This window comes from Giraffa tippelskirchi, chromosome 10, assembly GCF_054371585.1.
Source record: "Giraffa tippelskirchi isolate mGirTip1 chromosome 10, T2T-mGirTip1v1.2.pri, whole genome shotgun sequence".
Taxonomy (NCBI): domain Eukaryota; kingdom Metazoa; phylum Chordata; class Mammalia; order Artiodactyla; family Giraffidae; genus Giraffa; species Giraffa tippelskirchi.
In genome coordinates, this window is record NC_137284.1 from 12,003,091 (window position 1) to 12,030,289 (window position 27,199).

At 46.8% G+C, this 27,199-nt stretch overlaps 1 protein-coding gene across 12 annotated transcripts in view; it reads right to left on the bottom strand.

The window, feature by feature from the left end:
- Window positions 1–26,827, bottom strand: part of CD6 (CD6 molecule) — a 44,299-nt gene extending 17,472 nt beyond the window's left edge. For all 12 annotated transcript variants that reach the window (XM_081536307.1, XM_081536302.1, XM_081536301.1 and 9 more), the window contains exon 1: window positions 26,642–26,827. In XM_081536307.1, the coding sequence (XP_081392433.1) occupies window positions 26,642–26,702 (61 nt within the window). In that variant the 5' untranslated portion in view covers window positions 26,703–26,827. The remainder of the gene's footprint in view (window positions 1–26,641) is intronic.
- Between the last annotated feature and the right edge of the window lie 372 nt (window positions 26,828–27,199).

Genomic DNA, 27,199 nt, shown 5'->3' on the forward strand with positions numbered 1-27,199 from the left:
TGTGTATATGTGTGTATGTGGTTGTGGCAGTATGTGTACCCTGATGTGTATGTCTTTGCATGTATATATGAGTGTGTATGAGGCTGTAACTGTATGTGTGTATTAGGGGGGCTCTAGCTCACTTCTGTACACGTCTCTGTGGGTCTGAGAAAATATTTCTCATACATAAAGGCACACGTTTTCAACTAGATCAGAACACCCTGGAGGGCAGGGCCAAAGTCTGGGTCAGCCTCACATCCCCCAGGGTGCCCAACAAAGTGTTTGTTGATTGACTGACTGACTGAAACAGTAAGCAGGGGGTGTCAACTCCAAGGACAACTGTTGCCAAGGCAGTTTATTGATACCAGCGATACTCGATTTGTTTTCTGTGTCACAGGCATTTTCCTGTCCCTTATCCCAACAAGTGAGGCTGACTTTCATGTTTGGACTTCTGTGTTGCAGAAACAAAAGCAGACATTACCTCTCAGCCTCCTTCCATCCAGGCCTCAGTTCACAGAGGGCCCAATGTAGGATCCACACTTCCCAGACCTCGTTTCTGCCTATGTTTCACATTTTCCCATAAATTTGATTCACATTTTTGCTGCAATAAATTCATTTGAAAAGGAACGTTTACCCTATCTTGAGAATTCACTTTACAATGCAAAGATGCCTGAATGTAAACATATTCATTACAGTTTTTTGAACAGCAAACAATTGAAAAAAGTGAATGCCCATGTGTTGGGAAAATTGCAGAATAAATATGGTCCATTTACATCATGACATCTTATACAGCCTTTGTAAAGAATAAAATAGACTTATACCATTTGGAGGGATTTCCATGGGAATTGGTATGATTATGTGAACATGGAAGAACGTATGGAAGAACACAGACCAGGTTATGAAAATGGGTAAATTAGGAAGGTGAGTGGAAATTCCCTGGTGGTGCAGTGGTTAGGACTCAGTGCTTCCACTGCCAAGGGCATGAGTTCAAACCCTGCTGGGGGAACTAAGATCCCACAAGCCAGGTGGCCTGTGCATCAGAGGGCCCTGCACTTAGAAAAATCTTGGACTTGGTCTAATGCTCTGTCCTCTCCATCTCAAAATTCTTAACAATTTTGAAGCATAAGGTACCACATTTTCATATTGCACTTGGCCCTGGAAATTATGCTGCTGGTCCTGCCAGTGGGAGAAGAGAGGAGGGAGAGAAAAAAGAAACAAGTGATGAAAGAAAGAGAAAAAAGGCTACACTTCAAAAACTCATGTATATAGATGATTGTACATGATTTTATATAGACTCCATCTATATGAGATTAGGTACAGAGGTAGGTATGCAGAAAAATTAGAAAATATAGCAATATAAATGGGTATTTTGTATTGCTTGCCTAAAACAGAAAGGAATTGTAAAAATAAGTACACTAAAAATAAAGCCACATTAGGGACTTCCCTGGTGGTCCAGTGGATAATGCTCCATGCTTCCAATGCAGAGTGTGTGGGTTTGATCGCTGGGCAGGGAACTAAGACCCCACATACTGCACAGTGTGGCCAAAAAATAAAAATGAATAAAGATATATTCTCCCCCATAAATAAAAATAAAGCCACATTATAAATGTTGAAAGACACATTATCATCAAATAGAGACTCTTTGAGGAGATCAGCAAGAACAACAGAGCACTGAAAATAAAATAATTGAAAACTTTTCTTCCTAAGTAGCTCAGTGTTATTTAATGCTCAGTTCATTTACCACCTGAAACTCTCCTTCTTTTTTTTTTTTTTTTTTTACTTTACATTATTGTATTGGTTTTGCCATACATTGACATGAATCCGCCATGGGTGTACATGTGTTCCCCTTCCAGAACCCCCCTCCCACCTTCCTCTGCATCCCATCCCTCTGGGTCATCCCTGTGCACCAGCCCTGAGCACCCTGTATCATGCATCAAATCTGGACTGGTGATTCATTTCACATGTGATAATTTACATGCTTCAGTGCCATTCTCCCATATCATCTGGCCCTCGCCCTCTCCCATAGAGTCCAAAAGACTGTTCTACACATCTCTGTCTCTTTTGTTGTCTCTCATACAGGGTTATCTTTACCAACTTTCTAAATTCCATATATACGCTTTAGTATACTGTATTGGTGTTTTTCTTTCTGGCTTACTTCACTCTGTATAATAGGCTCCAGTTTCATCCACCTCATTAGAACCAATTTGAATGTATTCTTTTTAATGGCTGAGTAATATTCCATTGTGTATATGTACCACCGCTTCCTTATCCGTTCATCTGCTGATGGACTTCTAGGTTGCTTCCATGTCCTGGCTATTATAAACAGTGCTGCGATGAACATTGGGGTACATGTGTCTCTTTCAATTCTGGTTTCCTCAGTGTGTATGCCCAGCAGTGAAATTCTCCTGTGTGTGTGTGTGTGTTAATCGCTCAGTCATGTCCAGCTCTTTGTGACCCCATGGACTGTAGCCCATCAGGCTCTCTGTCCATGGGGATTCTCCAGGCAAGAATATTGGAGTGGGTTACCATTCCCTTCTCCAGGGGATCTTCCCAACCCAGGGATCAAACCCAGGTCTCCTGCATTGCAGACAGGTTCTTTACTCTCTGAGCCATCAGGGAAGCCTCAAATTCTCGTGTATACCCAGAAAACTGTCTTGAGTTATGCCCACATTCTGGAAACTTATGGACGAAGAGGGACAAGGAAAGGAACAGAGGGTTTCCCAATGAGAGAGGAAAGAAGCTGAGAGAGCTACCCCCGGTCCAGGAAGGTGGCAGCTTTTTTAGGATGGTCCCAAGCAGAGTGGGCCAGGACGTTGGCTGGGGTGGCAAGAGGAAGATACCAGGGGAGGATGAAGTGAAGGAGACAGAGGACGGGGAAAATGAAAGCACTGGAGAGCCACCTTTCCCGAAGCCCAAGAAAATGGGCCACTCCTCCCCTTCCTGGGTCACCCAGGCCAGTGGGTTTCCCCTTGGCTTCTGGGAAATGAGAGACACAGGGAGGGAGGAGGTACAGACACTGAAGGAAAGGGGGGTGTTTTCCCAGCTGATGCCCCACCTGGTCAGCCCAGTGTCAGAACAAGGCCTGTGGGGAGAGTTTCAGGTCGCTGTAGGGGCTGGGGGAATGCAGGCCTGGCCACAGCCGGCACACCGTAGGGGAGTGAGATAAACACCAACTACCGTAGCTGAGGGAACCTGCAGCCCTGGCCCCATCGATGTCTCGAGGAACAGGTAGGTGCATGTAGATGCTCACCGAGTGGATGATGGATGGAGAGATGCTGTGGAGAAGCGAAAGCATGGTGGAGAGGGGCTACAAAACATACATGAGGACTTTCCTGGTGATTCAGTGGCTAAGAGTCCAAGCTCTCAATGCAGGAAGGCCGGGTTCAGTCCCTGGTCAGGGAGCTAGATCTCACAAGCTACAACCTGGTGCAGCCAAATAAATAAATATTTTTTTAAAAAAAGAAGAAGAAGAACCAGTGTGGGGAACATGGAAGGTGATATTTGCTGAAAGCATTTCTTTCTTTCTTTAATATCAGCGTAAAGTGTTTGTGAGCACATGTGTCAACAGCCTTAAAAATAAAAAACAAACCAGGCCCTTCTGATTCAGTAATTCCACTTCTGGGAACCTTTCCTAAAGAAACGATCAGGAATACAGTACTGCACAGTAGTAAGCATCCACGAATCGGAAATTGGAAAGTTCTCAATTCTTTTTTTCCAGCTGAGCCTGTTTGTAACTATGTGACTCAGGCAAATCATTGACCTCACTGAGCCTCAGCAGCCCTTTCTGTAAAACAGGCGCAACAAGCATTCACATGGCAGGCTTGCCGTGAGGATTAAGAGAGATGATGCAGCCAGCGAGCTCAGTGCCTTGGAGCACCTTGAGCTGCCGCCCTATTAAGTAAAAAGCCTGAGGCTATGTAGTTTCTAATAGTAAATATAAAAACAACATCAAAAAAAAATCCAACCGGAGACCATTCATTTGTCTAGGAAGAAAGGGGAGATTGGTTAAGAAAACACAGCATGTAAAAAATATTTGCGAAAAAAAGTAACCAAGAGTTTTTAAGGACACGTTGCTAGGTTAGAAGACTATGTTGCTAGGTTAAGTGATCAATTTAAGCAGGGAAAGATCAAAGGCGGGAGGAGAAGGGGACGACAGAAGACGAGATGGTTAGATGGCATCACCGACTCAATGGATATGAGTTTGAGCAAGCTCCAGGAAATGGTGATGGACAGGGAAGCCTGGGATGCTGCAGTCCGTGGGGTCGCAGAGAGTCGAACACAACTGAGGGACTGAACAACAACAAGCAGGATACACGGTTCTCTCTCTCCTCCAGTGCCCGCCCCGCCCTTGGCTTTATGCTTCTGAAGGTCTTCCAGGACCCAAATTCAACTCTCCGTTCTAGCCTCTCATTGCACCCTGGACTTTTCCTCTGCGACCCCAGCCAACAGGCAAGTCTGTACTTTGTTTGTGAGCAGTTTCATTGCAGTAAGTCCTACGAGATTCTAAGCATCCCACATGTACCCCCAAGGCCCACAGACCCCAGTGCAGTGTTCTCCCCAGCTGTTGTCCTGGGGCACTGCTGGGGAAAGGGCAGAGTGCACCCCTCTCCAGGACTGGGACCAGGCCCCTGGGGCCGCAATGCCCGCAAGCTTTGGGAGCAGCACGGGCCTGATGGCCTGGACACCACCATGAATCATATTCATGCAAACCCACTTTTGTTACCTGAGAAAGGTGATGAAGACTAGTTGACCCCAGGATGGCTTTCCTCCCAGGCTCGAGGTGGGGGCCCAGATATTCACACAGGGCAGCACTGGTTCAGAGAGCGGTCCAGAAAAGTCCAACTGACCCCTGGCCCTGAGATTCACTGGGTGGGCACTGGACTGCCATTCCCAGTTTGCAGAAGGAGGTTTGGGAGACAACCAGATGGGCACCTAGTGTTCTACTTCCAACCTACACTGAGAAGAGTCGTTGTCCATCTCAGGGATCTCAAGTTCAAAGGATAGGGAATAAGGGAAGGACGTTGTGGTTCTTCCCATTGCTCTGATGGGGCAAGTGGAGGCCCCAAGACAGGCCGAGTACCCATTACAATCTCCAGGCACAGCTCAGTGATACAGCTGACATTTATTCACTACTTTCACACACCAGTCCTTTTAAAAATACTTTAGATGAATTAACTGATTGAATTTTCATAGAGAGTCCACAAAGTAGGGAGCAAAAAATTTAGTAGTAATCTGCCCGAGGTGACACAGCTAGAAAATAGCAAAGCTAGGATTCTAACCTATAGAGTCGGACACGACAGCAACTGAGTGACTGAGCAAGGATTCAAACCCAGGCTGATTGTTTCAAGAACCCACACTCTTAATCAGTCTACTCCACTTGACTGGAATCCAGCATCCTGGTTTCTGGCCAAGGGTGAGGGACAGAGATCGCTGACCACCTGGGTAGGCTTCCAAACTCCTCCCAACTCTGCCATGCTCAGCCAGCCCTGAACTCAGATAGCCCACCCCCAAAGGTGATATATCCCGTTGTCTTCCACATGTTTAGCAATTAGGATTTCTGGTTTTGACCCAGGTGGCCCGGGTTCAACTCCCAGTGGGGGAGTACCATCCTTTTAGAGAAGGAAATGGCAACCCACTCCAATTTCTTGCCTTGAAAATCCCGTGAACAGAGGAGCCTGGCAGGCTACAGTTGATGGCAACACAAAAGAGTTAGAGACGACTGAGCAATTAAACAACAACAAAGGTGATACAACTCAGCACACAGTCAAGCCTCATGGATCAAGCCCTAAAAGGGCCCTGACTGTAAAGATTCGCAGAAGGGAGGAAACGGTCCTTTCCCAGGGGAGGTGCCTCTGGGATGGCTTTTGTCCCCTGGCCCTACAACAATGACAAGACGAGGTCTGGCAGCCCAGCCACGAGTGTCCCCACCCCTTCTCCACCCGCTCTCCACACATCCTGGCTCTAGAGCCACCTGAACTCCCTTGTCTCAGTTCTGAGGCCAGAGAAGAACTGGGTTGGAAAAGAAGAGCCAATCAATGACTAATAAGCCCAGAGAGTTTAGGGGGAGGAGCCTGAGCCAGAGAGTGTGGAATTCCAGAGAATGCTTTTTTGTTTTTAGAAGAGTCCCTTGAGGTTGTTGATGGAGAGCAATTATTTTTGTTCTTTGTTTTTTAAGTTTAATACTAGTTTTATTTACTAATAGATAAGAAAAGCTATGACAAACCTAGACAGTGTATTAAAAAGCAGACACATCACTTTGCCAACAAAGATCTGTATAGTCAAAGCTGTGGTTTTTCCAGTAGTCCGGTACAGATGTGAGAGTTGGACCATAAAGAAGAATGGCTGCCTAATAATTGATGCTTTCGAATTGTAGTGCTGGAGAAGACTCTTGAGAGTCCCTTGGAATGTAAGAAGATCAAACCAGTCAATCCTAAAGGAAATCAGCCCTGAATATTCACTGCAAAGATTAATGCTGAAGCTGAAGCTCCAATACTTTGACCACCTGATGCAAAGAGCTGACTCATTGGAAAAGACCCTGATGCTGGGAAAGACTGAGGGTAAGAGGAAAGGGGGACAACAGAGGATGAAATTGTTGGATGGCATCACTGACTCAATGGACATGAGTCTGAGCAAACTCAGGGAGATACTGAAGCACTGGGAAGCCTGACATGCTGCAGTCCATGGGGTTGCAGAGTTGACATGACTTAGTGATTGACAACAACAATGATCCTTAGTGGAACAGTAAACCTCTAAAATGCCTTGTTTTCTTTTATTATCTTTATTTTAGGTACTTTCCTGGTAGGGCTTCCCAAGTAGTGCTAGTGGTAAAGAACCTGCCTGCCGATGCAGGAGACATAAGAGATGTTGGTTCCATCCCTGGGTGGGGAATATCCCCTGGAGGAGGGCATGGCAATCAAATCCAGTATTCTTGCCTGGAGAATCCCGTGGACAGAGGAGCCTGGTGGGCTACAGTCCATGGGGACGCAAAGAGTCAGACACAACTGTAGTACACATGCACACACATATTTGTATCTATTCTTTTTCAAATTCTTTTCCCATTTAGGTTATTAGAATATTGAGCAGAATTCCCTGTGCTACATAGTAGGCCCTTGTTGGTAATCTGTTTTATTTTTTCTCTTAAAATATGGTTTTAATGTCTAAAATATTATTTGTGTATATATGCTTGATACCCAGTGTTGGACATTTGTTTTCAACATTTTCCTTTTGTAATTAATATTGAGATGAATTGCATATTCTTAATTATTTGTTTAGAGTAACTCCTAGAAAGGGAATTATTAAATCAAGGTAATACCCATTTTTTAAGCTTTGTTACATATTCCTTAATTGCTTTCCAGAAAGTTGCATCAGCTATCTCAGCAGCAGAATTTGAGAATGCCTGTTTCCTCTACCTGCTCCAACATCAGGTATTATCATTTCTCAAATGTTGTTATCTGAAGCAGGTCACCCTCAGCTCTCACCTGGATGACTTACAGCAGTCTCTTAGTGGTCTCCAGCCATCATGCTCCCCACCCGTACCAATTCTCCATACTCTCCCCAGACTGATTCTTCTAACGTTCCTTTTTAAATTCCATGGCCTGCAGAATGATACCTAAGTGTCCTCATGGCCCATGTGGTTCTTCATGTCCCTTTGGGGGTTTCTTTAATCATCTCACCATCCCCTTCTATGCCCTGAACATACAGAACACGTTTCTGCTTTTAGAAGGAGTCGTTCATATTCTTTCTCCCTCTCTGTCTTTGTCTTTCCCCCTCCTTCTGCTTTCCAGTCTCTGCCTATGCAACTTCCTCAGGTTGGAACACTCTTTCCCCTGTTCCTCTGGCCAACTGCCTCCTCTTCCATTTAAGCATTTAGGCTTCTTTTTTTTTCTTTTTCCTTTCTTTTTTTTATTGGAGGCAAATTGCTTTACAATGTTGTGGTGGTCTCTGCCGTACATCAACAAGAATTACTCATAGTCATATATATATATATCCCCTTTCTTTTGAGCCTCCCTCCCCCTCCATTCCACACCCCTAGGCCATCACAGAGCGCTGGGCTGGGCTCCCTGTGTTATACAGCAGCTTCCTGCTAGTTCTCGATTTTACACATGATAGTGTATATATATCAACGCTACTTTCTCAATTTGTCCTACCCTCTCCTTCCCTGCTAGTAGCCAAACTTGATGGAAGGTAACTGTTAAAACAACTGGAAAGAAAACCCAGAGGGGCTATAATTCCACTAAAGTTAGAAAGACGTATAGCTGGTTCATACAAGTAATGTATGACTTGATTCACGGGGAAGAGCTGTGCCCCATGTTTGAAGGGACTTGGAGAGGTTAAGCTGAGTTTATCACAGAGACTGAGGCTGTCCCGGGGGCTCAGTTGGACAGAATGGCTCATGGCTTCCGGAGGTGACATCCATAACTATAGTGAACAGACCAGGCGGCATCCACTGGGGCCTTTCTAAACCCAGGAAGATTGGGCTGAATTCCCCTCCCCACAACCCCCTGGAAAAAGACAAAGTCAGCAACTTGGTGTCTTAAATGTATTTAACTTATTTTACAATATTTTTGTTTGTTTCTTCTCATTCTTTCTCACTATACCTAGGAAGGGCTTAGGGACACCAGGAAAACTGAAGGCACAGGCTATGGATTGAATATTTCCGTCTTCCGAAAAATTAATAAGTTAAAGCCTGAATCTCCACTGTGATGGTATGAGGAAGTGGAGCTTTGAGAGATAACTTGGGTGAGGTGAGGTTATGAGTGTGGGGCCCTCATGATGGGGAAAAAAGTGAGAGACCTAAGATCTCTTTATCCTGTGAGAGTATAGCAAGAAGGCGGCCGTCTGCAAACCAGGAAGAGGACCCTTACCAGACACTGAAGCTGCTGGCACCTTGATCTTGGACTTCTTAGCCTCCAGAACCGTGCGAATCAAATGTTTGTTGTTTAAGCCACAAACATTTAAACCTCCCATTCTGTGGTATTTTGCTGTAGCAGCCCAAGCTAAGGCAGCACATGATTGACAGAGCAAGGTGATGGCAAAGGTTTCAAGGGTTCCAGACCCGAAGGTCCTCAGTCACCCGGGTCAAAGAAATCAACCTTTTTAGCTGTCTTTTGTCGCCATATTGTACAACCCAGGATGCTCACCTGCCTGACACCCTCCCTTCATGCCAGACTGAATTCCCCCACTTTCCATCACCAAACCCAGGGAAGGTGAAGGACAATAACTCACAATCTGCATTGAGAGGAAGCTCAAAGATTAGATCAAGCAACACCATCGGCTTTGGGGTACATTCAGTTCCTGGAATTCCCCCTCTTTCTCTCATGCTCAAGAAAGTGAGGGCATGTGAGCGACATTATCCAGAAAGCTGGGAAATGAGTCTATTGCTGGTCTGCATTCAATTCCATTAATGTGTGCCGAACTCGGACCACGTGCAGGGCCGAGGGCAGGTATTAGGGAGGAGAAAGTGAATGAGATGATCCCAGGAGTGGCAGAGTCCACAGCCTCCCTAGTACCGATGCATCTGTTTCACAGTCAGCACTCACCGGAAATTCTTTTTTCAGGTTCCAACACATTTATTGTCTTGTAGCAACACAGTTACTAGTAGCAAGTTACTAGTGGAGCAGTTACTAATAAAAGAGCAGACATTTTATCAGACATACACGTATTCGATATGAACACAAAAATGAACACAAAAACATTCAACATCATGAATCTTTGTGCTGTACTGTGCTCAGTCGCTCAGTCGTGTCCGACTCTTTGTGACCCCATGGACTGTAGTCCTGCAGGTTCCTCTGTTCATGGGGATTCTCCAGGCCAGAATACTAGAATGGGTTGTCATGCCCTCCTCCAGGGGATCTTCCCAACCCAGGGATTGAAGCCAGGTCTCCCACATTGCAGGCAGATTCTTTACTGTCTGAGTCACCAGGGAAGCACAAAAATACTGCAGTGCATAGTCTATCTCTTCTCCAGGGGAACTTCCCAACCCAGGAATTGAACCAGGGTCTCCTGCATTGCAGGCAGATTCTTTACCAGCTGAGCTACCCGGAAAGCCCCACAAATCATTAAGGAAATGCAATCAGGTGCTGGTGAGCTACGTCTCCCCACTTGGAAAACAGGCAATATTCAAAATACTGATCGTACCAACCAAGTACTGGTGAGGAATACAGGGGAAGTGGAATGCTCCCATAGTGTCAGTGGGGATGCAAATGGGTACAGTCATTCATTTTATGAAACCACATGTTCATATAAAGAGTTTTACGTATATGTTCATAGCAAGCTTATCTGTAATAACCAAACAAGAAACAAACAGGAAGTTCTTTTTCATGATTTAGTGTGGGGACCTTGGGAACAGACAGAATAGCAGTCTGAACCCATCTCTGTCAATCACCAGCTGTGCGACCTTGGGAAAGTCTCTGGGCTCTGTTAGATGGGTTTTAACCTGGCGCTGGGCATAATACATGGGCCACATCGGGTTGCTTTGAGGAGTGCATGGATGGCATATGTAACATGTTTAGGACTGGTACAGCTGCCATTATATTCCCCACTCTGAAGCTTTGATCCACTTTCTCCTGTTCAGTCCTGAATGGACATGGAAGGGCAGCTGGCAATTGACTATCTTTATGTTCATCCCAGGCATAAAGATGGGTTTGAGGGTGCCTCAGTTTTCTCTGCAAAGGGACAATTCCAGTTCCCCCAAAACTTCCTTCTTTCCTCCTGCCTCCCCATCTTTCTTAGGAAGCTTAGCAGAGCTGCCTCACACTCACAACTCACTATTCCCTTCCCCGCCTCTACAAACATGGCATCCAGCTTTCCTAGAGATGAGATGGGGCCTGCAGTTTCCATGGTAACAAGTTCCCTTAAAAGCAAAGGCTCTGTGGTCTTGGCCACAAGGCTTGCTCAGGCTCCCATGCCAGATGATACCTTCCCTGCATCTACCAGATGGTAAGATGGGACACCAGAGAGCATAGAGCATTGTGAAAAAAAATAAAATAAAAATCCCAAGGCATAACAGGAAGGATATGGCTCCAAGTGAGCCCAGCAGGCCAGAGACACTGGCCTTTTACTAACTGCATCTTCTTGATCCTCCGTAAGAATTCAGACCATGGCAAGAGGTGGACATCCACATTCCTCCTCTAGATTTCGATTCCGTTGGTCTTGGATGGGGCCCTAGAATCTGGTTTGGCTAGAACCATCTACCAGGTTTTTGGCAGCAGAAACAGCACTGGATTGGAACTGAACAAACTTGAGTTTGAAAACCAGCTTCTTCCTTACTATGAAAACCTTGGGCGAATCTCTTCATATGCCCAGCTTGCCTCCCTCACCTCACAGGTAATAAAAACCTCACAGGACTGAAAGAAGATCACACAAAACTCCAATATCTTGGCCCCAGTAAGTAGACAAGAAGACCCTGCAGAATCAACAAGCACAATGCACGTATGTGATAGATGTGTGTGTGCATGTGTGCAATAAGTGGTAAAAGCAGAGTATAAATAAAATACAAAGAGTGAGGGCTTCCCTGGCAGTCCAGTGGTTAAGAATCTGCCTTGCAATGCAAGGGACATTGGGTCGATCCCTGGTCTGGGAAGATCCCACATGTCACAGAGCAACTGAACCTGTGAGCCACAACTACTGAGGCCTGTGCACCAAGTCTTGCTTCAAAACAAGAGAAACCACCGCAATGAGAAGCCTGTGCACCACAATGAAGAGTAGCCCCTCCTTACCGCAACTAAAGAAAGCCTGAGTGCAGCAACAAAGACCCATCACAGTCAAAAAATAAATTAATTAAATAAAGAAATCTTTTTTAAAAATTAAACAAAAAATACACAGAATGATCACATTCTTATAACTATAATGCGTAGAAAAAATGGCCAATGAGACCGCATAGAATTGAAAATGCTGATGTCTTAACTCCAAAACGATACCTTTCTATTTATAGCTTAGAAAAATATTCGCTGACATGTTCACACGCAGACATGCACAGGGATTTTTACCACAGCACTGCTTGTAATCAGAGAAAATTAGAAGTAATCTAACAGCTCACCAGCAAGAAATCATTAAAGAAACTGTGCTATATTTATAGAACGAATCATTTCATTAAAAGAGTGAACTAGACCTATATCTACCCACTTGGATAGATCTTCAAAATGTATTTTGAGCAAGAGAAATAAGTTGTAGAACAATATGTCCAATATGATACCATGTATAGAAAATATGGTGGATGTACTATCTATTGGGTATTGATACATTTTTGTGTAATCAAAGTATAAAACATGCAAGAGAAGGGACACACCACACTTTGGAGCATGAGTGTTCTGGGGAGGGAGAGATTAGAAAATATTTCAACTGCATCTGTGTGGTTTTCTTCCTTATTAAATAGATCTGAGAAAATATGGCAAAAATGTCAGCATTTCTTCAGTCTGGGTGGTAGGAATGCCTAGGGGTTGTGGAAACACTCTCAGTGCACTTCTGTGTGTTTGCAATATTTCTCTCTAACAAAATGTCTGGTGGTGGTGGTTTAGTCACTAAGTCATATTCGACTCTTGCGACCCTATGGACTGTAGCTCGCCAGGCTCCTCTGTCTATGGGATTCTCCAAGCAAGAATACTGGAATAGGTTGCCATTTCTAGAAGATTCTATAACAGGGTAATAACAACAGCTTTTATTACAAGTAGGTTTTTTTGTTTGTATTCCTGAAGTTGCTAAATTCTGTAATATTTACATTATATATAATGTAATGATGAAAATGAAAGCAACACTTTTTAAAATGACAACATATGCGAAAAAAGCTTTGAAAATTGCTTGAATAGTATCAGTGCCCCTGCCAATGAGTCTTTCGTGCTTACACGGATATTTTTAAAATTCTTTTGTTTTCATCACGATGCTTACAGAAAAGTACTATTATTCCCACTTTACAAATGGGGAAATTTAGGGTCCAAGAGGGGTGGAGGAACTTTCCAGAACCAGGGCTCATAAGAGGCAAAGCAGGATTGGGACCCAGACAGAGGGTTTCCTAGACTGCCTGCTCAGGAAGTTACTGCAGGAGAGGTGACCTTTGGGCCAGGCCTTGATGGTCAAGGGACATTTCACTGGGGCATATTTACTAAAACAAGAGCTTTATATATGTTGTCACACAGAACCCACATGTAAACCCTGTGAGGAGGTGCTATTATGAGACCCATTTTACTGACTAAGAGGCTCAGAGGAGCTATTACTAACCCAAGGTTGCAGAGCTTGGTGGTGACAGAGCCAGAATAGAAATCCAAGTATGTTCTCCAGAGTCACCCTTTCCACTGTGCCAGGCAGCATCCGCAAGTCAGAGGAGGAGAGGGGCATTCTGGGTAGGGGGGCACAGCACGTGCAAAGGCCCAGAGGCAGGACAGGGCCTGCCATGTTTAGCTAGAAACTCAGGTATGTGAAATGCAAGAATAAAATCCCCCAGAGCGCAGCCCTCTGTGCAAAGGGCAGGGTTGGGTTTCAGTGGAAGCTGAAACTCTGCTGGGTCATGCAGGATTTTCCAGGGGGCCCGTCCCCACCCACCGGCTTGCAGGAGTGACTCTGGGTCGAAGTTGCTGAGAGCTGCTGGAGCAGCAGTTTCTGGGTGAATGAAGCTTGTGTGTGGGCAAGGGGTGAAAATCCCCCCAACTCTCAGGGGGTGATGCTGACACCTTCCTGAGATGGCCTAAAGACCCCTTAAGAGAAGGGAACCCTTAATTTCAGTATCTAGAAGCTGTTGGAAGTCACTGGCATCCTTCCTAGGAAGGCAACACAGTCCTTCTCAGTGGGAGGTACCTCAGGCTGGGAACAGAATGGGGACCAACTCTGGCTCAGCATGTGCCCATCAGCCCCAAGGGGCCCACCCCTCCCACCATCACCCACCTCCACTCTCTAAACAAATCCAGACCCAAATCCAGGTTCAGAGGGGAAGCTGAGAAGACACGAGGGAATGTTCAGCCTGAATCTCCAAGGCCATCTTGCGCCATTTAGCAGCTGAAGCCGGCAGTGGTCAATGGCCACGTGGCCAATCAGACCTATGAGTTCAAGTCCAGGAAATGAATGTGGGTTCCCTGGGTGGTGGTAGCATGCATGTTTACCTGCTTTTACATACAGCACATGCTCTCTAATTACTTTCTGTTGGACCCACTGAAGTCTCAGTTTTCCAGATGAGGACTCAAACTGACTTGTTCAAGATCACAGTCACTAAGAGGTAGAGCCGGAATTCAGCTTCTGGTCTTTCTAAATTCAAGCCCACTTCTGGGCTGTGGGGCCGTAGCATCACCCCACACTCCCCTTCAAAAGTCCTGTCTAGGGAGCTTCCGAGGTGGCTCAAACTCCTTTCACGTTCTTGCTTATCCCAAACCTTAGTTAGGCAGGTGCCCTTCCCTCATTTCGTGCCTTCTTCTCTTCTCCCTCTCTCCCTCCCTCCCTTTCAGCCAGGCTCGGTACCAGGCCCTTCACCATGGTGGGGGGCACAGGTGTACTCATAGTTGATTATGAGCAAGTAGAATTGCTAGTCCGGGCATCAGAACAAAGTGCTCTGCAAAGAATAGAGATGAGAGGGCATAACTTTGACAGGGAGAGTTGAGAGGGGTCTTAGAGGATGAGTAGGAGTTCTCAAGGATGAGAATGTGATAGAGAGCAGGAAATATCCAAGTCTTTGCCGAACAACCTGGGGGATGTAACATGTATCTTTCCAGAGGGTGAGCAGGCTTGGAGGCAAGAGCACGTGGGGCATGAACTTTCACTCTCCAGGTCACCCTTTCTCCCCACCAGTAGTCTGGCACCACGGGGCTTCCCCCATCCTTCCTCGCAAAAGTGCTTGAGCCCTGACTTAAATGCTGAGAAGACATTGTTGCTTTCTCAGCCCCTGAACCCCAATGATGGGTAAGATCTCTGGCCAGTGTCTCTCCTCATGGTGTCAAAAGAGGCCTTCAGGACTTCCCTGAGTGGTCCAGTGGTTAAGAATCCTCCTGCCAATGCAGGGGACATGCGTACAACCCTAGGTCCAGGAAGATTCCACATGCCACTGGGCAGCTAAACCCGTGAGCCACAACTACTGAGCTGGCGCTCTAGAGCCCTTGAGCTGCAACTACTGAAGCTCACACATCCTTGAGCTCGTGCTCTGCAACAAGACAAACCACTGCAATAAGAAGCCCACGCACCACAACTAGAGAGTATCTCTTGCTTACCACAACTAGAGAAAGCCTGTGCTCAGCAATGAAGACTCAGCAATGCCAGAAATAAACAAATTAATTTAAAAGATAAAATAAAGAGGCCTCTAAATTGGGGTAAGCAGAGAGCCAGCTGAATGTCTAGTCAGTGCCAAAGTATGCTGGACCCTTGGGAAGTTTTGAAGAGGTTTAACTTGGGCATCCCAGGCTCTAGCAACCAACACCCACTGCTTTGGTATAAGTGTCTGGCTCAGCCAACTGACCTCCCAACATTTTCCCAGCTGCATCCCACCCTCCCAATCCACTCCGCTGGCTGGCGACTCTGTTTCTAAACTCCAGAGTCCTGGGGAGCAGAGAAGTCAAGAAGCCACCTCTGCAGGGCCAGGGTCAGCAGGGCAGACTTGGAAGCAGGTGGGCTTCCCAGGTGGCGCTGGTGGTAAAGAACCCACCTGCCAATGCAGGTAGACATAAGAAACGCGGGCTCGATCCCTGGGTTGGGAAGATCCCCTGAAGGAGGACACAGCAGTCCACTCCAGTATTCTTGCCTGGAGAATTCCACGGACAGAGGAGCCTGGCGGGCTGCTGTCCATGGGATCGCAAAGAGTCGAACACAACTGAAGCGACTCAGCACACACGCACAGGCTTTGGAGTAGAATCTCATCTCTTCCTCTTAGTGCTAGGATCTGGATTTCTTTTCTTTTTCTTAAAAAGAAATTTTATTGGCATACAGTATCGACTTAAAATGTGGTGTTAGTTTCAGGCATACAGAAAAGTGAATCCGTTTTACGTATACACATAGCCACTCTTCCTTAACCTCTAGTATCCTCCTCAACCTCTGTCCACGAAAGTGGTGACATTAACAGCCACCTCCTGGAGATGCTGGGAGATTGAAAGAGAAAATGATTGTCATGGGGCCTGACTCTCCTTAACTATTTGGAAACGTGCTTGCACAATCCTTTACAGCAATTCTGAAGCTCTTAGATACCACTAGGTTTTTCATAACTCTGTGAGTGGCCTTCCAGACCTGAAATGATGACAGCTTGTTTCATGGTCTTTATTTATTCTGTACGGTGTGAAAAATCATAATTTTGGTGCAGAAATGTTACTGTACTTGGTTACAGGGGCTGCTCAGGCCCCTGCTGAGACATTAAATAAGATATGCTAATACTTCACTTCAGAGAGCAAGAATTGGGATGCTGAAATTCCAGTCATACTCATTTTCCCTCAGAGAGGTTCAGAAACTTGCCCAAGGTCACAGAGGAGGTGGTGGAGCTTGAGAGCAAATGCCAGCCTCTGAGACCCCAGAATTCACATTCTCACAGCCATTCTGATAAATATTCATCAGAACCAACACGGTGTCCCTCAGCGCACCCACCTCCATACTGATGAGACTAAACGCCCACCACACCCCAGAGCCTCACACAGTCCCTCTTCGAGAACGAAAGGCCGTGTTGTGTGAGGGTGCTGGGTGAGATCTCTTTTAATGTGGCTGTTATAACATTTTTACAATAAGGATGACTAATGCTTACATCGTGTCTGAATTCTCAGCTGGAACTGGGCGAGAGTGACAAGGAGAGATGGTAGAATAGAGACTAGCATTGTTATGACCTTGGGTGAGTCCCTGTCCCCTTCTGGGCTTCAGAGTCTCCACGGTGAAAATGCGTGAGTTGGGCAAGTTGGGGTCAGCCAGAGGGGATCGGGTTCTGTCGCCTCCAATGGCCCCTGATTTGAAGCTGCCGAGCAGAGAGTGCTTCAGAACACAGCCTCCCACTGTCCCCACCACCTCTACCCAGCTGGTCCTTCCACCAGCTATGCAGTATTTCCTAACCAGATGACAGTCAGATTCAAGATTAAATTGTATTGAATCCCACAGTAAGCAAATGATTCCTTTTCCAGTTCTTCAGTCCTCTGCCCCGACTCCCCTACCCCAGCTCTGCTCCCAGACACCCCTCTTGGAAGAGATGAACACAACTAGCAAAAACTTATACCAAAGTATAGAGAAAATCTTTCCTAAAGCCCTATTTCGGAAGAGGAAGCTGGTGGGGATGGGTTGGTCAGAGACCAGAAAGCCACTCTCGTCCCAGTTCTGTCAGCAACTGTCTGCGTGGCTCCAGTTTTCCGAGCATCACTCTGTGCTCCTGAAAGATGGCAGAGCCGTGCATGGCTTTGCACACAGCTGAGGAAACAGCAACTTCACCTCTGTGTTCTTCCTGGCTCAGGGCTCAGTAGGTGACTTTCAAATTGAAAGTGGGGCACTCAGATAGGATCCTCAGGACACCTTGAGAAGCTGTCAGCTCTGAGGAGCCCCTCACTCGGGACCCCACAGCCCAGGCCCCTAACCCTCGGCACAGACTCCCTGGGCTGGGCTGGCCCTGCCTGGAGAGCCCAGCCCAGTTCAGGGTCAGAGTGGAGTGGTCGGGGTGACCTGGAAACTTAGAGGCTGCAACTTCTAATGTGTTCTGCCACCCCTGATACACAGTGGAGATCCGGGGCATCCCCCTTGCAGGGGAAAAGAAGGGGGTCTCTTTTCCAGTACACTACCCTAATCCAGCATCCCCCAAGGCCCCCACAGCCTCCTCCCCAGCCCATCAGCCCAGCCTCCTTGCCCGAGCTGGCCTCTTGGGGGCTGCCTCAGCTGCCATTTTTAGAGGCAGTTTGGCCGCAGGAGTCTACAAAATGGTGGGCGGAAACATAGGCTTCCCTCCCCTATCCCCGTGAGCTCCCGCCCTGAGGCTCAGCTCCACTCCCTGGCCGTGGGGCTCTTTGGGGCCCCAAGGAGCCCTGAGTTTCGCCAGGTACTTCACAGCCAACATCTTATGCAGCCACATCCCAACCCTGGCTCCGGAGGTTGCCACTGATCCCACTTTACAGCTGGGGAAACCGAGGCTGGGTGACAGCTCGGCCAGCCAGGAAGTGGCTTCTGACACACGAGCCCCTTCTAGAGTTTCTTCACCCTTGTTCCATGACAGCCCAGATGAGGTGAAAACTGTCCAGAGAATGGGAGACCTTTCCTAGAAAAATTGAGGTGGATGGGTTCCCAAACACTGCCCATCTTCCAGGGCAGGGAAACATTATGGATCTGGAGTCATAAAGTCAAGTTAAAGATTTGGCACCAGACTTCCCAGGCAGCACAGTGGATAAGAGTCCACCTGCCAATGCAGGGGACACCAGCTCAATCCCTGGTCCAAGAAGAGTCCACATGTCTCAGAGCAACTGAGCTCGTGCACCCCAACTACAGCGACTGCGTGCTACAACTACTGAAGCCTGAGAGCCTAGAGCCTGTGCTCCGCAATAAGAGAAGGCACCAAAATGAGAAGCCTGCATCCAAGAGTTGCCTCCACTCACCGCAACTGCAAGAGAAGCCCCACATAAAGCAAGAAAGACATCAATGCAGCCAAAAATAAATGAATAAATAGAATTAAAAAAAAAAAAAGATCTGGCACCTAATAGTTAGCTGCGAGCCTTGTTAAAAACAAGGGGTCCCAAACGGGTTGCTTATGCTAAGCCCCATATCACCAAATCGAGACTTTATTGTTTCACCTGACCAGGGCTTGTTAAGTCATCTGCCTGCTAGACACTGCCATTCCTAAAAAGAAAGCAATTTTGTGATAACCAACAAAGACCTACTATATAGCACAGGAAACTAAGTATTTTGTAATAACCTATAAGGGAAAATAATCTGAAAAACACATATATGTATGCATAACTGAATCAGTTTGCTGTACACCTAAAACTAACACAACATTGTAAACTCTGCTCAGTGTTATGTGACAGCCTAGATGGCAGATGGATTTTGGGGAGAAAGGATACATGTATTTGCATGGCTGAGTCGCTTCACTATTTGCCTGAAACTACCACATCATTGTTAATCAGCTATACCACAATACAAAATTTAAAGTTTAAAGTTCAAAAATAAAATAAAAATCCCCTTATATACCTGTCCTTTCTGTCAGAGTGCATGCTGCCTATTCTAACTGCTTTTTGCTCTTTTACATTTTTACTGCATTAAAAGATTTTAATATGACTCAGTTTATCTTTCAACCGACTATTCCCTGTGCCATCCAGGAAAAGTCACTTCACCTTCCTGAGCCCCTTTGATCAGTAAAGTGGCGCTCATAATCAGACTTCACAGGGCTGTGAGGAGGGCAAGACAGGTGTATGAATTTACAAAGCACTGCCCAGTTGGCCTGGCGCAGGTAAATGTAGGGTCAGTGTGGGCCATCTCTGTGCCAGTCTCTGTGCCTGGCATGCTCACTGCATCCTCAGGACACAGCAATCTGGGTGAGTCAGCAGATAGAGAGCCTGGCACCCAGCTCCTGTGGGGCCCTACCCACCCCACAGGCCTTAGGCCTTGCTCTCCAGATTCTGCTCAAATGGTCCTTTTGCCTGAAATGCCTTTTTTTTCCTTTAACTTTTTATTTTGAAATTATAGACTCACAAGAAGTTGCCAGAATAGCACAGAGAAATCCCACGCACAGAATAGCACAGAGAAATCCAGCTTCCCCGGATGGTGACCTGCTCTATAGCTAGAATAACTCACCAAAACCAGGAAGTCGATATCCACGCAACACAAGGATCTCACCAACTTTTGCAGGCATTCATTTTTTTAAAATGTCAAAGAAAATAAATAAATTTTTTTTAAAGTGTCTTTGGAAAAAAAAATAATAAAGTGTCTTTGGGCCTAAGATGCCTTTTGCCATCATATTTTGGTATGCAAAGCCTTCTTGTCCCTGTGTCCAGCCCCTCTCTGGCAAGTTCAAGCTCTCCCTGTTCTGATTTCCAGCTTCTGGAAACAGTGCAACCCAGTGATGGAGAACGTGGGTTTTGGAGATCTAAAACCCCTGTTTCAGACTCAGCATCATGGATCTAAACCCATGGAGTTAAGCTCAGCATCAGCCACAGACTGGGGCAAAGCACAGAACTTTCTGAGCCTCTTTTTCCCCACCTATTAATATGAAATGAGGGCAAGCACCCCAGTGTCAAGGGAGGACAGAAAAAGCATGGCTGGTGCTTGGAGAATGTAAGTCCCCTGAAATGGATGGTGGTTATGACTGTCATCGGATTGCAACTATTGTCACATCTACCCCGGGCTGACCCTTGTATGTTTTACCACTGTCCCCTGTGGCTCAGCTGGTAAAGAATCCGCCTGCAATGCTGGAGACCCGGGTTCGATCACTGGGTTGGGAAGATCCCCTGGAGAAGGGAAAGGCTACCCACTCCAGTATTCTGGCCTAGAGAATTCCATGGACTTTGTAGGCCATGGGGTCGCAAAGAGTCGGACACGACTGAGCCACTTTCACTTCAACATTTAATATGTTCAACGTCAAGCCTTCATATCTCAGTGCCAGCTCAGGGCCTGGCACACAGTAAATGAGTGTGAAGTCACTCAGTCATGTCCAACTCTTTGTGACCCCATGGACTGTAGCCCACCAGGCTCCTCTGTCCATGGAATTTTTTAGGCAAGAGTGCTGGAGTGGGTTGCCATTTCCTTCTCCAGGAGATCTTCCCGACAGATGCTAAATAAATGTAGATAAATGGAGCCCTCTGCCATGCAAGCTCTCCTTTGGCTTATGGTATCTCTTTGACATGGTGTCTCTTTAGCTTCACTTAGATCATTCCTGGCCTGGTGGGCAGGGTACATGCACAGCAAGTCCATGAAGGCCGAGCCTTGTGGAGGGAGGCAGCCCATTTGCTCCCATTTTTCCCTTAAAAGTCTTTTGAGGGCCCCAGGACCCATCCCTGAGGCCCCTTGGGGCCGTCCTTGGACCCAGTATTGAGGCTGCAAGCCTGGGAGAGTACAATATCTGGGGGAGATGCCTCATCCTTGGAGGGCAGCCAGCCGAGAGACAGATCAGGCTGCCTTTTCGCGCTGAGAGAGCTCAGAGCTGCCTGTCAGGAGGCCTCAGCTCAAGCTCTGGCAGGTCTTCGCCACAGACTTCGGACAGGGCTGAGCCTGGCTAAACCTCAGTTTCCTCACCTACACGATGGGGTCTTCATGTGGGTAAATGAGCTTACTGTACAAACAACATTATGTTAACCACTAAATCCTGTACTTACATATATGAGATCTTTGTCTTGGCTGTGTAACATTTATAAGTTCACATTTAAGTGGTCACTGACATGGTATTAAATACCACATGTCTGATCAGAAATGAATAACATTTTTCCATGATGTTTATTTTCACCATTATTACCATTCAGGTGATTGACAATGCCTTTAAGGCAGCAATATATAGGGTTTTTGTTTTTTTTTTTAAGTAAATGCCTTTATACTTTAAAGCATCTATTAAGAATATTAAGCAAATGGTCAGGTAGAATGGCAGCTTTAGAATGACACCTAGAAGGGGCAGGAATGTGGACCCCAGAAAATGCTGCTCTTCTGACGCACCTCGCCCTGACCAGGTGTGGGGGGGCCAGCGATGAGGGTGGGATGGAGGGGTTGGAGGACTCTGAGACTGGGGAAGGCGAGGGACTCAGGCATTCCAGCCCCACCAGGGTCTGCTCAGTGCAGGGCTGAGATTAAAGCATGGGATTTAGTTGTGGTCCATACAGGGGGATGGTGAAGGCTGCAAGCCAGGGTGTGTGTGCGGGGCAGGGGGGGTCTTTTCCTCCAGGCCCCTGTCCCAAAGCCTCAAATGGACCACCTGCTTCCTTGTCCCAGGGGGACAGCTGATGCTTCAGCCTCAGAATCTGACACCTGGGGTCCCAATTTAATTCTCGAGCGTTTCTGTAAGAAATGAGGCTGACTCAGAGCAGGCTGCAATATATGTGAACTGAATGAGGGATGCTGTGGGTAGTGTTTCTCACTCATTCTGGATCCCTCTGGAATCATCTATGTTTGGCTGACTATGCCAGCCCCAGTGCCCTAGGAGCCACCTTGTCTCACATTCCCACCCTGGTGATAGCCATGTTAGCTGTCTCCTCCAAGTGTATGACCAGAGAACCAGACTAAGCTAGGAGAAATATGGAGGTGGCTGTCATATATTATTCATAGATTGATGAGTCTTGCCAGACAGGAAGAATGTGGGAGATTAAAAAATAATAATAATAATAGTAACCATTTGTTTAATTTAATCCAATCAAGTGGTAAAATCTCCTGGGTTAGGGGGAGATAGAGAGGATTAGGTTTGTGAAACTCGGATTGTAGGTGGAGAGACCAGTCCAATCAGAGGGCATGAGCTATCATCCATCAGCAGCCCAAGAGAATGCTATCTCATATTTTGGCAAAACAACAAAAAAAGCTGTCCTCGTCTCAGTCCACTGATACGGAAACTCCAGCCTGCTTGGGATAAGTCAAGTTACCTGCAGTGGTACAACTTTTTTCTCCTTGGTAAGTGGCTTTTAAGCCCAGGAAGATTAGAATTTAAAATACACAGGTGATGAAAAACACAAAAACCCATAGTGTTTGTACCTTTTTGTCAAGTTTAAGTTGGGTCAAGTTCTGGATGTTGATGTATAAAATCCTGTATTTTAGTGTTTAAGAATTTTTGGCCATTAGAGTTTCTCATGTTTGTGACTGAGTAATTGACTCTAGTTGAAATTTTAAGCTAAAAAATTAAGAGAATTTGACTATAAACATGTCTATAAACATGATCAAACTACTTAAGAGAATTTAATATTCACTTTGTTTATAAGTTAGTTTTTTAGATCTATAAGAATTCTTTTAAATCCTTGGTAATGCTGTGTTTCTTAGAGGTGTTTGAGGCATTTATAAGACAAACAAGTACATTAAATTTATAAATGCAGTGTCTAAAAGAAAGCATGGCAACCCATTCCAGTTTTCTTGCCTGGAGAATCTCAAGGGTGGAGGAGCCTAGCAGGCTACAGTCCATGGGGTTGCAAGAGTTGGACATAATTGAAGTGACTTACATGCACACACGCATAAATGCAATGTAGAATATCTAAGGCAGTGATCTCCAATATAAATGTAATATGAGCTCCATACGTCATTTTAAATTTTCTATCAGCCACATTTTTAAAAAAGAATAGGTGAGCTTAATTGTAACAGTAGTTCTTTTACCTAACATATCTAAAATATTTTCATTTCAATGTGTAATTAATATAAAAGTTATTAATGAGATATTTTACATTCTTTCTCTTAACACATCTCTAAACTCTGCTGTGCATCTTACATTCCTAACACATCTCCCTTAGGACGATCACATTCCAAATGGCACATTGTAGTGGCAGCTAAATTAGACATCACAGATCTAAGAAAATTAAATCAGCTACATTTGTATGTGGTATTTATTATTTAAGGAGGCTTACTCTGTTCAACCTGACTTGCTGAAATATTAATCAAAGAGTCCTTGAGAGCTGTTGTTTAAAAACTACCGGACTTATAAAGAAAATGAGGTCTGTTTATTTACAAGGCAAGGAAATAATAGATTTTTTTTTAATTTGTTAATTTAAGAAACTTTTTTTTTTAATAAATTTATTTATTTTAGTTGGGGGCTAATTACTTTACAATATTAGTAAATTACTTTACAATATTAGTAGTAGTTTTTGCCATACATTGACATGAATAGCTTTGAAACATGTATATTATCATATGTGAAAAAGAAACTATTTTTTAAAGTGACCACATATAGCCTTTTCAAATGCACAGCAGCAGCCCTTGAGGACCTCGCCAACCACAGTCCGGATGGAATTCTAGTCACTGGCTTCAGCTCAGCCCCCGGCAGGAACGGCTGGGTTCTTTGTTCCTGCATCTCTTGTAGTGTCAGATCTGACAGAGCCCTTAAGGACTGTCTGTCCAAAGCTCCCCGTTCCATACAAACTGAGGTCCAAAGTTAAGAAGCCCCACTACAAGGTGACTGAGAGGCAGGGTGGCAGGGATCCGATGGTCTCCTGACTCCCCTACTCACCCCTCTAAAACTCCCCAGTCAGGGGTTTCTGGCTCCTTCTCTCCACCTCTCCATCCCCCCCTGGCTGATCAGGAAACTGAGGCAGAACTGGAGGGTAGGCGGACGAACAGGTCCCCGGCCCAGGCCTCTAGGGAGCACCAGGGGAGAATTGGGAAGCATGTGTCTCTAGACCCTGGTCCCTGCCCTGGTCACTCATCAGGACAGACCAAGACCTGCTGAGAGACCAGCCCAGAATCCAGGCCAGCCTGGCCAGAAAAACTGCTGTGCAAGGCCCAGGATGGAGCCTGGAGCTGCGACTGCAAAGGGGAGAAGGACAGGGGAGGCCAACCCAATGCCAAAGAGCTATGACCAGGTCCACCACGACACGAGAGAGCCAGACTCCATGTGCCACACGCCTGGTAAGCCGCCCAGGCCACATGCAGCCATGCGGGCAAAGCCCTGGAACTTCCTCATGGACCTCATCCTCCCAGCTCCCCTTCCTTCCTCCCTCTTCTCCGCTGTTTTTCTTTCTTTGCTTTTCTCAAGTTCCCTTCTGCCACAGTGCCCCTATTGCCAGGTCATATTTCCAAGAACTAGGATCTATACCTCTGGGCACCCTTAGGAGGGTTGAAGGGAGCGGTATTTAATGCCATTTAATCACAGAGCAAGGAAACTATTCCCCCCTAAAGGGCTTTCTCCTGGAGTAGGAAATGGCAACCCACTCCAGTATTCTTGCCTGGGAAATCCCCCGGACAGAGGCGCCTGGAGGGCTACAGCCCATGGGGTCACGAAGACTGAGTACTATGAGCACAGGGCTTTCAGTCTCCCTGAACAGTCAAGACAAAAATCACAGTTTGGAGGCAGGATGTCTTTATCACCTCCTCATCTCTCCTTTAACAAAGAGGGCTGGCTTTGGGCTCAATGGCCGTTACATTCTTTTATCTGTTTGCTAACAAGTCATAAGAACTGGTTTTCACTGCCATATATTTTTATGCTTATCTTTACCTTTTCTTTGTGGCAAATGATGTCAGTTTTCCATGTGTAAATTGTGATATAAAGTTTCCTTTCAAAACTGAACTTATATTAGTAACAAGTGAGTCAGTTGAGTATAAATACAGTTTTGAAAACATGAGGTAACTCTCCTGAGAGTAGAGTGGGCCGGGCAGAGCCAAGGTGAAGCATAGGGAACAGGCCCCAGGTGCCCCTCCGCTCCACCTTCCTCGGCTCTGCCCAACCCGGGTTCCCACCTCTGCTCAGACACCATGCGAAGCCAGATCCCAGGGCCTGCAAGCCTTCAGACCCAGAGCTGAAGCCAGCAGCTCATGAGAAACAGAGGATGGAGATGCAGAGTGGGGGGCCCAGCTCGGGGACAGACAGTGGCCGAGCTCCGGAAGCTCCTGATAGAGTGAGAACAGGCAAGGCCTCTCTTCCAGCCACTCATACAGTGACAAAGTCATACCCATACCCACTCCTAGAGCTAATCGGTTTTTCCTGAAGCAGTGTGAAGTCAGGAGACTGGGAGCACGTGCCTCTAGACAGATGGAGGTGGAGAGAAGAGCCCTCCATAGCTGCCCAGATGCTCCAGGCTTCCGGACAGCGCCTTCCAGGGTCTCCCTCACATCAAACAGCACTTAGCATCTCTACTGCCAAATGGACCCAGACTTCTGGGCCCAGAATTCTGTTTCCATCCCCATCTCCTTACCCTCCAGATGTGAGGGTCCAGAGCAGCAGGACCTCTGCCACCTTGAACCCCACCCTCCGCGGGGGGCCAACAAGCATCTGATGAGCACAGCCCAGCGCCCAAACCTTTCCGCCATCTCATGCCTGGCCCAGGTCACTCCAGCCGGTGCCTTGGTCCCCATGAGGGCCTCAGGATCAGCAAGGAACTGGCTCTCAAGAGGCTTTCTGTTCATTTGTGCCCTAAACCAGGGGTCCCCAACCTCCGGGATCTAATGCCTGATGATCCAAGGTGGAGTCGATGTAATAATAATAGAAATAAAGTGCACAGTAAATAGAATGTGTTTGAATCATTCTGAAACCATCCCACCCCCACCTTGGTTGGTGGAAAAAAGAACATGTCTTCCACAAAACTGGTCCCTGGCACCCAAAAGGCTGGGGACCACTGCCCTAAACTACCCCCTTGGAGTCATCAGTGGCCAGCTGTCCCCTACTCTGCTTAGCTTCCCTGAATTCTGTTATAGGATGACTCTACCATGCGCGGTGCAAGCCTGGTGAACCCAGAGCCTCAGCTTTGGGGTTGAAAACACAATCATCAGTGAGCCTGCTTCTCTGGAAGGCAAATGGTTCCTTCCTGAAAGTTGGCAAGAAATCCTTAGCCTATGGATGGGAGGTGTCTCTTTCCTCAGACACTGGGAGCCCGTTGATAAGAAACTTGCTTGCCGCCCACATCATTTGACCCTCAGGGGTCCTCTTAGCACTGTCCAGGCACAGCCCCAGCTCCTCACAGGGGTGTCTGTGCCCTCCCTGGGCCCCAAATGCTGTTGGCACAGCTGGGGACCATCCTCGTACCAGACTGTAGTCTTAGCTAGAAGGCTCCAGAAATGTGAGCATGAGAAAACAGCCAGAAAGGGGGCCTGGAGGGCAGGTCCCAGGCACTCCCACAGGAGCGGCAGGAGGTGAGGAGGGGGCTACCTGAGAGCGCTGCCGTCAGCAATCCAGCAACCACGAAGAAGAGCGCCATATCTGCCGCCATCTCCGACCGCTATGCGTGCCCGCCGGTGGGAAGCACCATCCCAGGGCCAGGAGGTGGACAGGCCGCTGAGGGCCCCTCGCAGCTGCTCTGCCCCTGGCTGCTCCTGTCTGTAACTCTTTCTCTGCAGGAGACGGCACCCTCTGCACGCATGCGGCCAAGCCCAGCCTGCGAGTGTCTCTCACGCCTCTGTGCTCTACTTGTGGTTTCGGTCTCCAGGAAGCCAGGCTGGTAGTATAGGTGAGGAGAGCCCAGCTGCCTCTACTTCGAGGCCACCAAGCCTGGCTAAAACCCCAAAAGTCTCAGAGGGAGACACACACACACACAGGGTCTCCTGAGGAAGAAGGGAGCAGAGGGGGGCAAGCCTCATTTCTGGAGACCTGGTACATAGTAAGAAGATGCTCCATCAATACATGTTGGAAGAGTGAAGGAGTGACCCAGTTCCGTCCTAGTCCGTGAGCTCTCATGGAATTGAATCCCACGCTTTCCCTTGTTCTCAG